The 14605-nt window shown below is 42.0% G+C and overlaps 1 protein-coding gene across 1 annotated transcript in view; it reads right to left on the bottom strand.

Annotated features, from left to right (window-relative positions):
- Positions 1 to 1180: 1180 nt before the first annotated feature.
- SRGAP1 (SLIT-ROBO Rho GTPase activating protein 1) overlaps positions 1181 to 14605 on the bottom strand; it is a 72030-nt gene continuing 58605 nt past the window's right edge. The window contains exons 16-21 of the mRNA XM_009997749.1: positions 13773 to 13997; positions 13014 to 13093; positions 4791 to 4971; positions 4082 to 4216; positions 3614 to 3959; positions 1181 to 1848 (exon numbers count right to left, since the gene is read on the bottom strand). Coding sequence (XP_009996051.1) covers positions 1471 to 1848; positions 3614 to 3959; positions 4082 to 4216; positions 4791 to 4971; positions 13014 to 13093; positions 13773 to 13997 — 1345 coding nt within the window. The 3' untranslated portion in view covers positions 1181 to 1470. The remainder of the gene's footprint in view (positions 1849 to 3613; positions 3960 to 4081; positions 4217 to 4790; positions 4972 to 13013; positions 13094 to 13772; positions 13998 to 14605) is intronic.

Raw genomic sequence — 14605 nt, forward strand, 5'->3', positions numbered from 1 at the left:
GCAGGTGGACCACTACAGATTTATTTTTTTTTTCCCCAACTTCTTCACTGAAACATTTTATGGATTGGGTGTCAGAAAAGATAGTAACAGAAATAACACTATGGCTTACTGTTGCAATGTGCAAAACAGCTGTACGTTTAGTTCACGCCTAACAAAGTTTAACAACACAGTGCTAAGCAAAGTTGAAAGTCTTCACTCACTCAGAGGAAAGGTACTGATGTCTGTCATTGGAAACAAAAAAAAAGGGAAGGGGGGGGAGGGGGGGAAAGTGGTTGTGGAAAACTTTAGTCATCTTCAATCTAGGCAGTAGAAACTCTGTCCTGCAAGTGACCCCTGCACTCTGGCAGGAGTCTGTCCCTCCCGCTGCCGTCAGCACAACCCAGGAGGTGCACAGAGTGTTCACACTGCGCAAGGCAGCGTGTGGAGCCAGGTCAGCCCCAAACTCCCACTGTCACAGCTCAAATAATGTCTTTAATTGGACACTGAGCAATAAAGTCAAAGGGGTACTTTGCTGAATTACTGTGTACTTGATCCTTTTAATCGCCTGTCAGGCAGCCTAATGGACCAACAGGTTCACATATTCCCCAGAGCCTGGCTAGCTCAACTATGAACTTTAAATGAGTTTAGCTTTTGTGAAAAATGTGGTATCACGGAATGAAGGTCTAGCTTCATGGGAAAAGGTATGCTGTTACACAGGACTGCAAAAGGGGCTTCTGGAGATGAGATTTAGATGTTGCCTGGAATGCTGCTTGCTATTGGTGAGAGCAATGTGATCTCGAGATCCACCCAGTGAATGTCTCCTGTGAGACTGACAACAAACAAGAAAACTAAAGCTCCGTGTCAGTTGTGAGACTTGTGAGGGTCTGGTGTTTTTTGTTGTTTGTTTTGTGGTTTGTTTTTTTGTTGTGGTTTGTTTTTTGTTGCTTTTTTGTTTGTTTGTGGGGTTTTTTTGGTGTGTCTTAAATAAGAAATGTGGCCTGAGATGACTTAAGACATTCCACACAGACACATAATCCTCACATGCTAGATTTCAGCATTTACTAACCTGCTTGAGATTTGGTTTGGTGACCCAGAACGGAGAGGTCCCAGCTCCCCTGACCCCCCACCCCTTGGTGTTGTGCAGGACCTGTTATTATATAGCTACAGTAAGACTGTGAATTATTGTACAATGTGGCTTTGTGATCCGTGTTGGTTTTATTACAAATGGTGCAGCATCAAGTTTTCAAGTAAGTCTATGTTTGTTTTGTAAAACGATGCACAATTGTCCAGTTTTTCTTTCAATCGAAAGCATACAAAATACAAATGCCCGTTAATGTAGCTAGTTTCAGACAATACATTCAAAAACACTGAAAAACAAAGCCTCTCCAGTTACAAACATGAACAAATGACGTTATGGAGCCCTGACTTCTACCATTAATCCATCCCTTTCCCTAGCATACCCCAGCCGGGCACTGTGGGTGGCTGAGCCGTCTACATTGTGCAAGATTTGTCAGCTGGACCCTGGGAAGGAGGGGAAGGCCCAACGCTAGGATTTGTTTTTGGAAGAACAATAGGTTTTGGCCTAAGAGCAGGAGGTTTCAGCTGCACTCCCATTCTAGGGGCCACCATGGGCTTGAAAGTACTCATGGTGTCACTGGAAGAACTAGTGCTGCGGCGGATCTGAGGCTCGGAGCTCCTTAAAACGACGCTGTGGAGAGGGCTGAGTGACTCCGTGGAGGTGGCAGGGGTGGGGGTGTTTTTCATTTGTTCCAAGGTGTCCAGGACCACATCGGGGGCGTGCTTGGCCGAGCTCTGCCGCTCCAGCTCACGGAGCTCGTTCAGCGCCGTGTTCATCGTCTCCTCGATGTCCTGGGTCAGAGCACAGAGAGAGCAGCACGTCACTCCTTTGCTACTGAAGGCAAAGCTCCGGAGAAGCAGGGGGAGGGAGGTGAAAAATGCATGAGTTCATTTGCCTGCCATCTCCTCTTTAAAGGATATTATAGTCCTAAAGCCAGTTTCCACCAGGTTTATTAGAAAGACACTACATCTGGCAAAATGGCAGCTTTGGCTGCATGGTACAAATATTTGACCTGTTCACATCAGAGAGTAAAGATCCAAGTAAAAAAAATTTAAAAAACAATTAAAATAGATCCTGAAAGCCACTTCATTAAGCGATTGCCAGGACAATGGGTATTTGCTTAGCAACATTTTTAACTGTGAAGATTTCTGCCATCTCTTGGGTACTGACAGCTGTGCATTATTTATTCCATTTGCTACCTCTTGGCTGGCTGCTTCCCTCATCAAGTGTCTCATCCCAGGTATTCAGGGTCTGTATTCCTTCACAGGGATAATAAATCAGGTTTTGTAAGGAAATAAAGCATGTGTGTCTTTCAGCTCCTCTCTCCCTCTGTTTCTCTGAGTTAAATTTTAAGCAGAAAAACCTGAAAGACATTGTTCAGTGAGCTTACCTAAGAATTTATTTTTTTTCATGAGGATTCTTGGCACAAATGCTAAAAGAACGCACCAAGACACTAGTCTGCTATTTTTCAGTGGTACTGACATACAACTTAAGTTAAATATCTGGTGGTCCCAGCTTGCTCACAGTAATTTTCATGCAGTTTAATCAAAGTTTGGGTTCTCTCACTATGGAATGATCACCAGTTTATGCATCAAGAAAAACAGCTTAAATCAAACAGCATTGTGTGTGGTTCCAGGAAAGTAAACAAATAACTCAGTAAAATGAAACAGTAACAACATTTACACTTTATAACTCTCTTAGTCTGTGGTTCAGCTTTCTGACCCAAGCAGGACAGTCCTCTCTATCCCTCATTGGAAGCAGAGTTTGAAAGCAAGCACCACCAGCACATTAATTTTTAAACCACGAGTGCCAGTGTTATTGTAAAATACTTCGGCAATCATATTGTACCCTCAGGGTGTCCCTAGTAATCATGTCATACTACCTAGACAAAATACAAGTCCTGAAGACAGCGGTATCTATTTGCTCAAGAGATGTTACCAGCTCTGTACAGCAGTCTGAGGATTGGGGTGCTCCCTATTCCATCTTACTCACTGCCAGAAATGAAACTGTTGAGTGCTCACACAGGGACAGGATGGCTCATGATTTCTTTTTGCCTTGAACATCATGTTCTAAGGCAAAATTACAAGCATCAAAACAACAGTATGAACTATACGAAAACTATGTAAAATCCACAAGACCCTGGAATGTAAATGTTTTGAATGACAATGGTTGCTACTAGCCAGTCAGAGCACTTTTCTGCAAAGCATAATACTGAGAAATAATTGAACACTAATTACATGCAAGTTAGAATAGGTCAGCCTTCATCAGAGCAGGCAGATTTACGTCGCTGTTGTAATCATATACTACCCCAGTGCTCTGGGTGGCAGAGGCAATTTCATTATGCTATAGCAGGACATAATTTCTTTTTATTGCTGCTGCAATGTCCATTCTCCCTTGTGCTTCTACTACCCACGATCCCTTAATGCACCTTCTTGCACACTGCTCTGCTTAAAAAGCCAAGCAGGATACCCTCCTGCACACACATGTGCTGTGCGGTTCACTGAGACCTGCCCCTCACAAAACCAGGACTGACATAAAAATAGAAGAGACACAAACCTGAGCTATTGACTCTGGGTCCAGTGGTTTATGGTCACTGAAACCTGTGTACTGACCAGATGATGTAGATCTTCTGATTGGAGGGCTATCAATCTTCTTTAGAGAATCGTGCCTACTGATATTAGTGAGGCTGCCATGTCCAGGTCTGCGCCTCCTTTCAGGGCTGTCAGCATTGAGGTTGCGGTTTTGAAGGAGGGTCCTGGGGCTGCAGTGAGTTGCCAGGTTGGGAGAACCTAGATCCATGGATGAGTTGGAGAGAGGGTGAGGTGGGTGCACAGGGCAGTGACTGTCACTGCTCCTGCCAGGGCGTCTTAGTGGAGGCGGAAGTTCTGATCTCTTTCTTTGCCTGCAGCAATGAAGAAGTGGTTATAGGACAAGTTGTAGTGACCATAAGCACATGGAGATGTAATTGCTGTGCTACTTGAGCTGTGAGCAGTACTACAGGAAACATGTAATGCTCAAGCTTACCTTCCTAAATACACATCAGAGTGACGGTCAGTGGGAGAGTTCATGTCCTTTGATGATGACTTGTCCTCAGTTATAGGTCCACTGCTGGCCTCACTGTCTGCTTTTTGGCTCAGTGTATCTGAGAAAGTATCATCCCTGAACAGAGCACACAGTGAGACAAGAATCTATTGAGTTAGGTGTGACAGAAAGCACCTTGGCACTCCCAGATTTTAATCCCCTTAAGAAAAGCAGGCAAGTTATAACACACTACAGACCCTCCATGTCTCCAAAAATTGCTTATAATCCTTCTGCTTACTGAGCTCTTTACATTTTGACTGTAACCTTTCTGCAAATAAAAACTTTTGTCTTCCTTGGCAAAGCACATGCTTAATACTGTAAAAGAAGAGTTCAGGGCTGCATTTCTCCAGCCCTTGCTATTCTGAAGTTAAATGTCAGCAATTGCTGCAAAGAGATAGTAAAATTAAAATGGGTGCAGCAGCATCCATCTCTAAATGTACTGGGAACATATCCATAAACAAAGTAGCTTAGCCTAGTAGTAGTTTTTGATTAAGAGCTGGCCAGGGCAATGAAGACAGAGTCAGCCTGCACAGAAGGCTAATGTTTAATCTATCTGAGCCTGCAAGCCACTGCCTCATTTGGAAATCATTGTGAATTGCTTCAGCATGTTTTTACTCCCCATCAAGAACCTAGAACACCAGACACTGCTTACATATCCTGCACCACTATGTACTGGTGAGGGACAAGGCCATCAATTCCATTGTGCCTCCCTTCCCACCAGTCTTCAGACGCTCGGTGGTAGAGCAGGAGGGAAGCTCCTTTCTTGAAAGAGAGCTCTCGTGCAGATCTTCCAACGTAGTCAAACTTGGCTATAGCTTCTATGGGCTCACACTCTGTGTGGGGAGGGAAGAAAAATGAACATCAGATTCCACGCCAGCTAAACTGCTCATTTTGGTCTCATAAAACCCATTTATTGCATTTTCTCAGTGCTCATTCTTATTGAGCAGAGCTGACAGAAATCTTCAGACTTCTGGCAGTAATTATAATATGTCCCTTACGAAGAAAAATAATCAATCCGTGCCACAAGTGTGTAACATCTGGGTTGCTTTGCAAGGTGCAGAAAATGTAACAGCACACTCAAATGCTACAATAGCTGCTGGTGGGAGAGAGGACCCTGTCTTCTGCTGCGAGGGCTCCTTCATGGCTGGGGAGTGGGATGGAGGCCAGGCAATGAAGACCTCCAAAAATAAGATGAACAAACCTAGATGAATCATCAGAGGCCTGAGGAAGCAGTGTGATACAAAAAGTAAACTGGAGTGCATTTAACCTCCACAGTGGCAAAGGGATGAAGGCAGAGCTTCACTATGCACAAGCAGGGATGCTCTGCCTAACTGGGCTATGAGATTTCTGTCTTTCACGTGACAAGTGTGCAGACCTAGTGAAAACCTAGTGTTTTACACAGTATCAAAGCCCAGCGTTTTAATCTGTTTCCTTAGCACTCTTTTTGAGTGCGGCAGATGACTCCAGACCGCCTAAGGATGACTCCTCCACAGGGGCAGTCCCAGAGTGGCCTAAGGTTGCCTAAGGCAGTTCTGCCTGCTCCAACATCTCCAGTTCCTCTAGTTTCTGCAGGAGATGCTCCTATTTTCCAAAGTGAAACACTGGTTACAGCAGTCTTGGCTGATCTTCCATCAATCTGCTGTTAAATTCATCCTTACACTGGTGACCTCCATCTTGTAACTTATGCTTGAGTCAGAATCCTGCTGCTGTTTGTGAGGGGTCCTTGCTGAGTATCTGCCTGCAGGTACTGTCAGAGCCGTGCCCTGAGAGCAGTGAAAACAGCTGCCATTTTAACAACCTCTGCTTTCTTCTGCACAAAACCAAAAGCACCTGAGCTCAGACAGATGAACATTTGTCACCACAGTCTCAAAACACAAAGAAAAACATGCAAAATACAGGTTTAAAAATCACACTTCGTTTACTCCACTAACTCAGAGTCCCTGAAATGACAAATTTCTTTACATAATGAGGGCAATATTTAGATGGAAATTAACATCTGGGATAATGACTAGCACAGCAACTTTCTGTCTGGTGCAAATTAAAATTGCCAAGGTTGTAATTCCCCAAAGAACCAGGCTGGTAATAAAAGCCACTGCCCCTTTATGACAACATTTTGTGCAGGAACATGTCTTTTTAAAATTAACTTTATCCTGCATCATGAAAACATTATGATAGCACCTTTCTTAAGGTTATAGTTTGCAGCGCTTTTTTTTTTTGTTGTTAATAACTTGCCCAGCCTGCAGAAGGGTATCTTGTGGTTTGCAGCATCTGCAGCCATATTAATTGCTCACAGCAGTGCCAAACTGCAGGGTTTTTAGGAGTTAGAAACCCAGAAACTTTGCAGAGATGGCAAACAGTGGGATGGGGGATTCACTGTTTCTAATGCAAAAGTAATGCATGTTGGCAGAAATGACTTCTATTAGACAAATAAGAATCCAGCAGTAAGAGTATTAATGCCTGAAAATGCATTGCTACTGGATGGCTCCCTGGCAGGCATTCTGGTGGGTGGGGGAGGGATACATTTCTTTGTCTTATGTTTTTAAGCAAAGAAAATGTAAAGATGACATAAAAAGAAACATTCTGGAAAACTGGGAAGACTTTAATGCTGGTGTATATATTAGTGATATATTCTAATATACAATCTTCTTCTAAGTTCTAGATAGTAATCTACAGTGTATCTCTAACAGAAGGTACAGATGTGACAAAGCAACTACAGGAGTGGCAAGACAAAATATTGCCAAATGAAAAGAACTGTAAGCAAACATGCCTGTTTATTTTGCATCGCGTTGAAGAGGGCAATATTGAATTAAATGGCAATAACATAACACTGAGAAAAGAATGCTGTTTTTACACATCATGCACTTTGTGATTTCATTATAAGAAGGTATTTCTGGGATCAGGCAGGATTGAGAAGGAGCAGATGTTTACATGAACACACTGTTCTCAGACTGCAGGTAAGTCATGGAAGAGTGGATCAAGAATTCAGACGCAAAAGTTCCCAGGATTCAGTGAGCCAGTCACTCAGTAACAGGTAATGCAAAACACCCCAGTCAAACAAAAAACCTTTTACAGTAAGTAAGAAGATCTCAGATTTCCTGTACATATTTTCCTTTGACATTCTCTGAAGTTAACTGCTAACAGTCATGGGTACTGGACTGATTGATAAACCCCTATACTGATTAGCTCTGGGATTTCCCACTTCTCTGTTAATTTCAGCAGACCACAGAGTAGCGAGTAGCCCACATTTGAGTATACAAGTCCTTTTATTTACAAATTAATGGACTAAACTAGAAATAGTTCTATCTTCCCCAGTGGAATTACATTAATCTAAGTGTGGTGCATGACGGGAATCTGTTTTCTGTATCCTTCCCTTGCTTGCAAGGCTCACATACATTCCCTGAGGTCTGAAGGAAGCTGCCCCACTGGAACCAGCTGTATGAATTGGTAATGTGCCCATAATGGATGTGACTTTTGAGACATGTTCATAACAAATCCTACCTCCTCAGGGAAGAATGCCCAGTAGATCTCCCACAGTTTTCTTAACAGAACCAAAAACCAGTTCAGATAGGCTTTACCCTTTTGAAAGGACATTTCCTTTACTTGAGTGTGGCTTTTACATGGAGAGAGCTTTCCTATAGCAAACACTACTGAGACTGTACTTAAATAGTAATTTACTTTGTTACAGGTCAAGACTTAATAGTTAAAACCAAAGTACCATAACAGTTACTCCTAGAAATAAATGCAATTTGAAAAAAAAAATAATTCCATTGAATATCAAGGTTACTGAATGACAGAAAAGCATTTTCAGAAAAGCAAAGGTGATGAAAGCTAAATTTGGGATCTGTAACTCAAATTCTGTGTGGTGCTGAATGTCTAACAGTAAAATTGACAGCTTGGAGGGCAATGTAATTGCATTGTTCTGTCCATACCTGGAGGCATTCGCCTACAATAGCAAGAAGTACTTGATGACACGTAGGATCTCACCAGCTATCATCTCTAGTGACTCAAGCAATGATATGGAAGTGAAAAATTAGGACAAACTGAAGAACTGTGGGAAGAGCTCTAGGGACTCTGTTAGTCATTCAGGTCTGTTCTTACTTTCTTACTGATGACTCCTTAAGTTTGTTATGATTACTACCACCATTTGATTATACATTATGTTGCAGTGTGCTTAAAAATCAAGGCTTCATGCCAAGGAGAGCTGTCCAGATCCAACAGCTCGGGAAAGGAGAAAGGGCAGAAGAAACATAAGGGCTAATTTTCATTTTGGGATTGGAGTGCCAGATGTAGTACTAACCTCTTACAGAGGTGTTATGGTTTGAGTGGATTTGGCAAATTGTTGACATCCATAAGAGGCACTAGAGAGAGAGGGTCTTCAGAACCCTGAAGGACCTGGGAGCATTGGAACAGAGAGGGGTCAGTATTCCCTCCTACTTCCTGCCACACTCTATAAAATCCAGAACTGGAAGCTCAGCCCCTTTTCCTGCACCACCTTCTTTGCTGCTGGTGCTGCTCAGAGGCTTCATCAACTCACCACATGCTCTCCAGAATCCAGCTTTAGTGGGTGCTGTGAGGAGCCACGGACTCCCCTCCTGAAGAGGCCTGGCTGCAAGGGACTCTCACCCACCTACTCCTGTGATCACTGAGATTGGTTTTGTATGTATCTGTATATAAATTTATGGGTCTGTTCCTCATCCCACCTCTTACTCCCTTTTCTGTGTTACAGTAAATTTGTCCCAGTTTCAGTTTCCAACCCTTAAGTCTCTCTTCCTTATTCCCCTCTTATCTTCCCTTGGGAGGGTGGAGGGAGGATAATAGGGAGCAATTCTGCCCTCTGGTTTGTGCTTTGCCCTGACCATGAAATTGAGACAAGAGGTACCAGCACTGAAGTGGCCCTCTACACCTCAGGGCACAAGGAGCTCCGAGACCATTCCTGGCACTTTCAGGAGGGAGCTTGCTGTTGTTCTGCTCAGCTCTTCCTCAGTTCTCCCAGATACACACTGCTTGTCAGGAAAACAGTACATCTCTGGGAAGATGCTGTCTTCCAGTGTATTTATCCTCTTCTGTACCCCAGCAGGGAACAGCAGCTTTGTAACTTCAAATACCTGTCCTCAGGACAGCAGCTCTATGACTGAGGAACAGCAAAAGGAAAGGAACATTCCAAGGTGTTCACAGAATAGAATTTGGCAAAATGTCAATCACAGCACATGTTACTGAAAAGCAGGAAAATCACTGCATGTTGGGGATGCAACAATAATTTGCAGCCTTACATGTCACAGTAATTTTTATTTCCAGCACAACCAGCATCTCGATTTTTACCCAATGTTTATGAGATAGCTATGAACAGTATGACATTAATTGTATGTACATTTTCCCAAGAGAAACCCTTCTGTTTAGCTTCCTCAGGAAATTCTCACTTACTTCCTTTGAAAACAAACCTAGTTACCCTTTTCCATGCGTCTCCAACAACAACAAAAAAAATCTCCAGCAAGTTGAAGGTAAATATGCTAAAGCTGTTTCAGCAAAACATGAACAATATCCTTTGTATCTTTACTACACTTTCAGGTAAAGGTTCTTCTGCAGCAAAATTACAGACAGGTGCTTGGTTTTTTTGTGCATCAGCTTGAGTACAAATGTTCTGAACTTCACAAATTAAAGTTAATTTCTGGATTTAGGAGAAAGAAGAAACTTATGGGTTTTCCTTAATATTCTTTCTGCATATTTCAAAAACACTGAAAACACTACAGTAAAATGTCTCTCCTTCCCTCTTCCCCTTCCAGTGATCATCAAAAATACATGAACAACAGTAACCTTAGAAAAAACAGGCAATTTATATGCTTAAAATTAAGCAGTTATGAAGTATTTATACACTCAATTATAAGTTTCCACTCTTCTTTTCCCCAAGCTACCAGATTTTACCTCTGCAGACATAAGTTGGTTTTAATTTTTAAAAAGTCTTTTTGTTTTCTAAACTATAATTAAGCATTCCTGGTGCTACTATGCCAGCTCCTACAGATGGGTTTATTTTAGTAGGCACAAAGAGATTCACTTGTGTTTTAACTTCGTACAGCAAGTAATTCTTCTAACAAAAATAACCAAAGTAAAAAAATGAATCTTTTCTCTTTTGATCATAGCCTCTGGATGATGCTTCAATAACTCTGTAATTCCTATGGGGTTAGTTGCTTGGTGTTGTGTATGTATACGACATTTTAGCATAAAACTAATCAGATTTTCAATAGTAAAAAATAAAACAAATTACTTTTATAGAATCTGCTTCTTTCATCTCCTAAGAGAAGGAAATACATAACTACTATGTGTCTGATCAACACAGCAGCAATGCTGCACCCTTCCTTTCTCTCTCTCCACATACAGCTGGTAGTGACCCATCCAGCTTATTATCAATGAATCAATCAATCACATGAAACGCCCCAAATACTCCAGACTCTTTAGTGGAAACTTTTTTGTCCACCACAGGTCAATCAGAGACTCTCATGAAGTTCAATATGCGAACTAAAAATTCTAACCTACTCTCCTATTTGGTACCAAGAACATTTTATAACAGGAATTGTCCAAAGGACAAAGACATGAATGTATGTGCAAAGGGGTGGTGAATGCATTTAATTTAAAGCCTTTTAACCTACTTTATACAAATGTGCTATTATAGCAGAAAGCCTTCTCCATGGCAAAAAAAAAATATGGGGGGATACTGCAGGCTGAGAATCAAAGGCCACCACCATTTTGTACATGATACAGGCTTGCAAGTCTTTATCTTTGCAGTAGTATTTCCCTAAATTACAAATATTTCTGTGCTAACCATTATTTCACTGTAAACACAAGTGTCTGCTTCCTTCTGGCCCCGAATTAATTAAAAAGGTTGCATGGGACAACTCAAATTCAGTTGCTTGCCAATATGGTGAACAAAAAGCCATGTCTTGAGCAGTTAAATCTTTAAGCAGAACTCTGTCCTGTTGACAGTTATTTTCTTCAGCGTTTGTCTCCACCAATAACACAGTTGCAACAGGAATGTTAAATAGTTAATATAACAAGGCAGGGATGGGCTAGAGCCTGTGATTACTGAGGCATCCATGGCCCTGCTCCTCTGGATCCTGCTGATGTTTTAGTCTTTCCTAGGAATGGTTTTGAAGTGACCACTACTGATTGCTGCTGAAAATCTGCTCTCCTTTTCTGTGCCCATTTGGGCCTTACTCTCTCAGTTTGGCCATAGGATCCTAAAGTTGGCCTCAATATATTGAACCGCTGTGTCACCTGCATTTCACTACTTCACTTGTGCTTTAAATGAGAGAGAGACAGACTTCCTCAGCTTCCACTCCTACTTCACAACTCCTATGGGAGAATGAACTCTTATAAAGTACAGCTACACTGTCTTGGAAAAATAAAGCACAATTATGAGTTTGTTCACACCATTTAGTGGAGGCATATTATATAAAGATGGTGGGTTTAGCTCTATAGGGCTCATCAGGAGGAACCCACATGCAGGCTGTCTTGTAAAACTGGCAGTGTTCCCTAGGGCGAGTGCAGGCATGGATATTCACCCTGGGCAGAAGATTGACACTGACTTCTCTGCTATTCTATTTCTTTCTCCCCTTCTGTGATGCCTGCTCACCCAACTGCCCCTCCTCTCCAAACAGCTGCACTGACAGAGTCCACCTGTTTCTTCTCACCAGAGCAAAGGGGAAGAGACAATCTGTCCCTGACAGCTTGCCTACGTGACAAAGCAGAAGGGTATAGCTTGGGTGGAACTATTGTTTACATTGTTCTGTGTGCAATGGGAACACTGTAGCCAGGTTTCCTATAGATACACCTTCCTGTTCCCCTTCTCTATGGCAATTGTCCCAGCTCCTAACCAGTATCCCTTATGACATCCTTTTTTTTTAAAAAAAACAACAACAAACTTCTCTGCTGTAGCTCTTTTCCTCCCCTTTTTCCCTCTGTCTCTTCCTCCTTCTACACATCCTCTGAGATAGACAAGGGGCAGTTTTTGTTTCTGCTGGTGCTAAGTGCATGTGTGCTGGTTGCTCTGTGTGGGTTGCCTGCAGGCCAGATATGCAGTGTCCTTACACTCTCTCTTCTCTACAGGGACCATTATTCTTAATCCTTCACCTCTAACTGGCTACTAATTACCAGGAAAATGGTAGTTATTTTACAATTGTTACACCCCTTTCCATCTGTTACATTTGCTTGAAACTGGGCAGAAGTTACAGGGAGGGACATCTGAAGAACGGTCCAACTGAAATATGTCACAGTCAAATACACCTGTAGGAAACCAGGCTAAAAAAGATTTGATATAATAGAGATGCATCAAACTTTTCATGGATGTCTATTGTACCCAGAACTGCCAGAGTGTATGTCATTAATATTTATAGAAAATGACTGCTGTTCAGAAGTTTCACGGTGGGGGGTACACACATGTTTTCCAGTAGCTACAAGTCCTTTAGAAAGAACAGCTTTTAAATTCACATCAAAACAGATCCCAGTGAATGGCAAATATCCCCTAGTTGAAATATTTAAATACAAACTTTTGCTAAGTCTAGTGTTTGTAGACAAAAGAGAAAGAGTCACTAAATCTGTAACATTATATCGGAAAATAACATGTGCTGACTGAAATAGTTTCTCTCTTGCCCTTCCTGTGACTGGACAAATCAGGAGAGAACAAGGAAACAGCTGGTCAAACGCAGATGAATCGGAGTGAAAAAGCACACAAACAGAGATTAAAGAAGCCAGCTTTGCTACAGGCCATCAGGACTGAAATCCTCTTCTTTCAAATAAGAGACAACTAGGAAAGGGAGAGGGTGTCCTGCATGGAGCACCTGTACAACTCATTCCCATCCAAGGCACAGTGAGGTAACAGACGTACCGTCCTCGCTGGTGTGGGGCTCTGTGCTGGCATCCTGGTCCACCTCCTCTAAGGTACCATGTTCGCTGTAGGGGCTGTCACTGAAGGGAAGCGAAAGGTCAAGCAGGGAGAGAAACCACAGCATGAAAAGGTGCTTCAGGTGGCATTAAACTGCAGTGTTTTTCTTCCCCAGTCCACTGGGGGTAACTGATGTCTTCCACATGTATAAAAAATATACCACACCCATGAGATTATGTGAAGTTATTATTATAATGTTATAAAGTTATGTGCCACATAATTCTCTTGATAAGCCATGAACAAACAATTACTGAAGAAGACCACACAATTCTTCAAATGACATCTTCAGTTATCAAGAAGCTCCCAAAACCTTTGAATAACTTCATTTATGGAAAGGGTCAGTGTGTTGCTAGGAGAAGAAAGGAGCGAGAGAAGGCATTATAAGCTGAAATTTGTTAGGATAGTTCACAGCCAGAAAGCCAGTTTCTGGCTGTATGCTCTGCAGAGTACACCTGGAATTCTGGCTGCATCTGGCTGAACACAAGGGCAGCTTCCTCCACAATATGTTGTAGGGAATCTCATTGCAATTGCCTTTGCTTCATGTTTTTTACAGCTTACAGTTTCCTACACGAACATAAACACTCTCCTCATTTATCTTCACACCTCTATTGTGTGCAAAAGTCATCCTATATCACAGGATTTATCCAGACAACCAGTCTAATGATTTTCATAAAGAGACAGAAGGGTAATATTCTGACTTACCAGTAGTCATCTCCAGCCATGCATTTTTCATACACTGGGCCATCAAGTTCTTTAGCATCTGGAAAAATAGCCTCATGATGGATTATGATAGTTTTTATTATCTCATTCACGTGTGCCTGACAAGACACCTGGTCTTGGATGTCTGGAACAGGCATCAGGGTTGGCCCAAAACAAATAGCCAGGTTGTATGGATCCATCATGTTTTCATCACTGTACTGTGAAAGGCTGTTAGAACAGAAAAAACAAGAAAAACTGACTTCCACTGTGACTACTCTTATTAAAAAAACTTGAGAAACTTCAGTTTCCATCACAACTTTGAAATTTCCTGTTCTCCTTGACACTTAATCCCACATAATGCAACATACAAAATGGGATTTCTTCAATAGGCTACACAGATTGGAAGGTGAGTTTACAGCACATATATGTACGTAGATGTATATGTTCCTACACTTTTGTTTTTTGTGTACTCTGACTTAATGGGCTAATGTAAAATGCATCAATGCTGCTGCTTCTATCTCATCACTGCTTATCCTTGGAGGCCCAAGTGGATTTGATCCAGAGTGGATTATAGTTATCGTTCCTCATCAGACCCTGCTGCATCTCCCCCATCAACTGGCTATATAACTTAGGCAGACTGAATTGTTTTCTGGAGGTAGCTAAGTTCCTGGATCTTGCAAAGGCTCTTGTGAATTCTGCTCTCTGTTTTTACTGTGCAGCCTAAAATCCCCAAGTCCACAAACTCCCACAGGGATCTCATTTTTGAAGCAACCAAACAAAAAGCTTTGATAATTCTTATTAACCAGCTATTGCAAGGTCTCCTTTCCTCCAGAAAA

The sequence above is a fragment of the Chaetura pelagica genome, unplaced genomic scaffold, assembly GCF_000747805.2.
Source record: "Chaetura pelagica isolate M959 unplaced genomic scaffold, ChaPel_1.0 scaffold314, whole genome shotgun sequence".
NCBI classification, from domain to species: Eukaryota; Metazoa; Chordata; class Aves; order Apodiformes; family Apodidae; genus Chaetura; species Chaetura pelagica.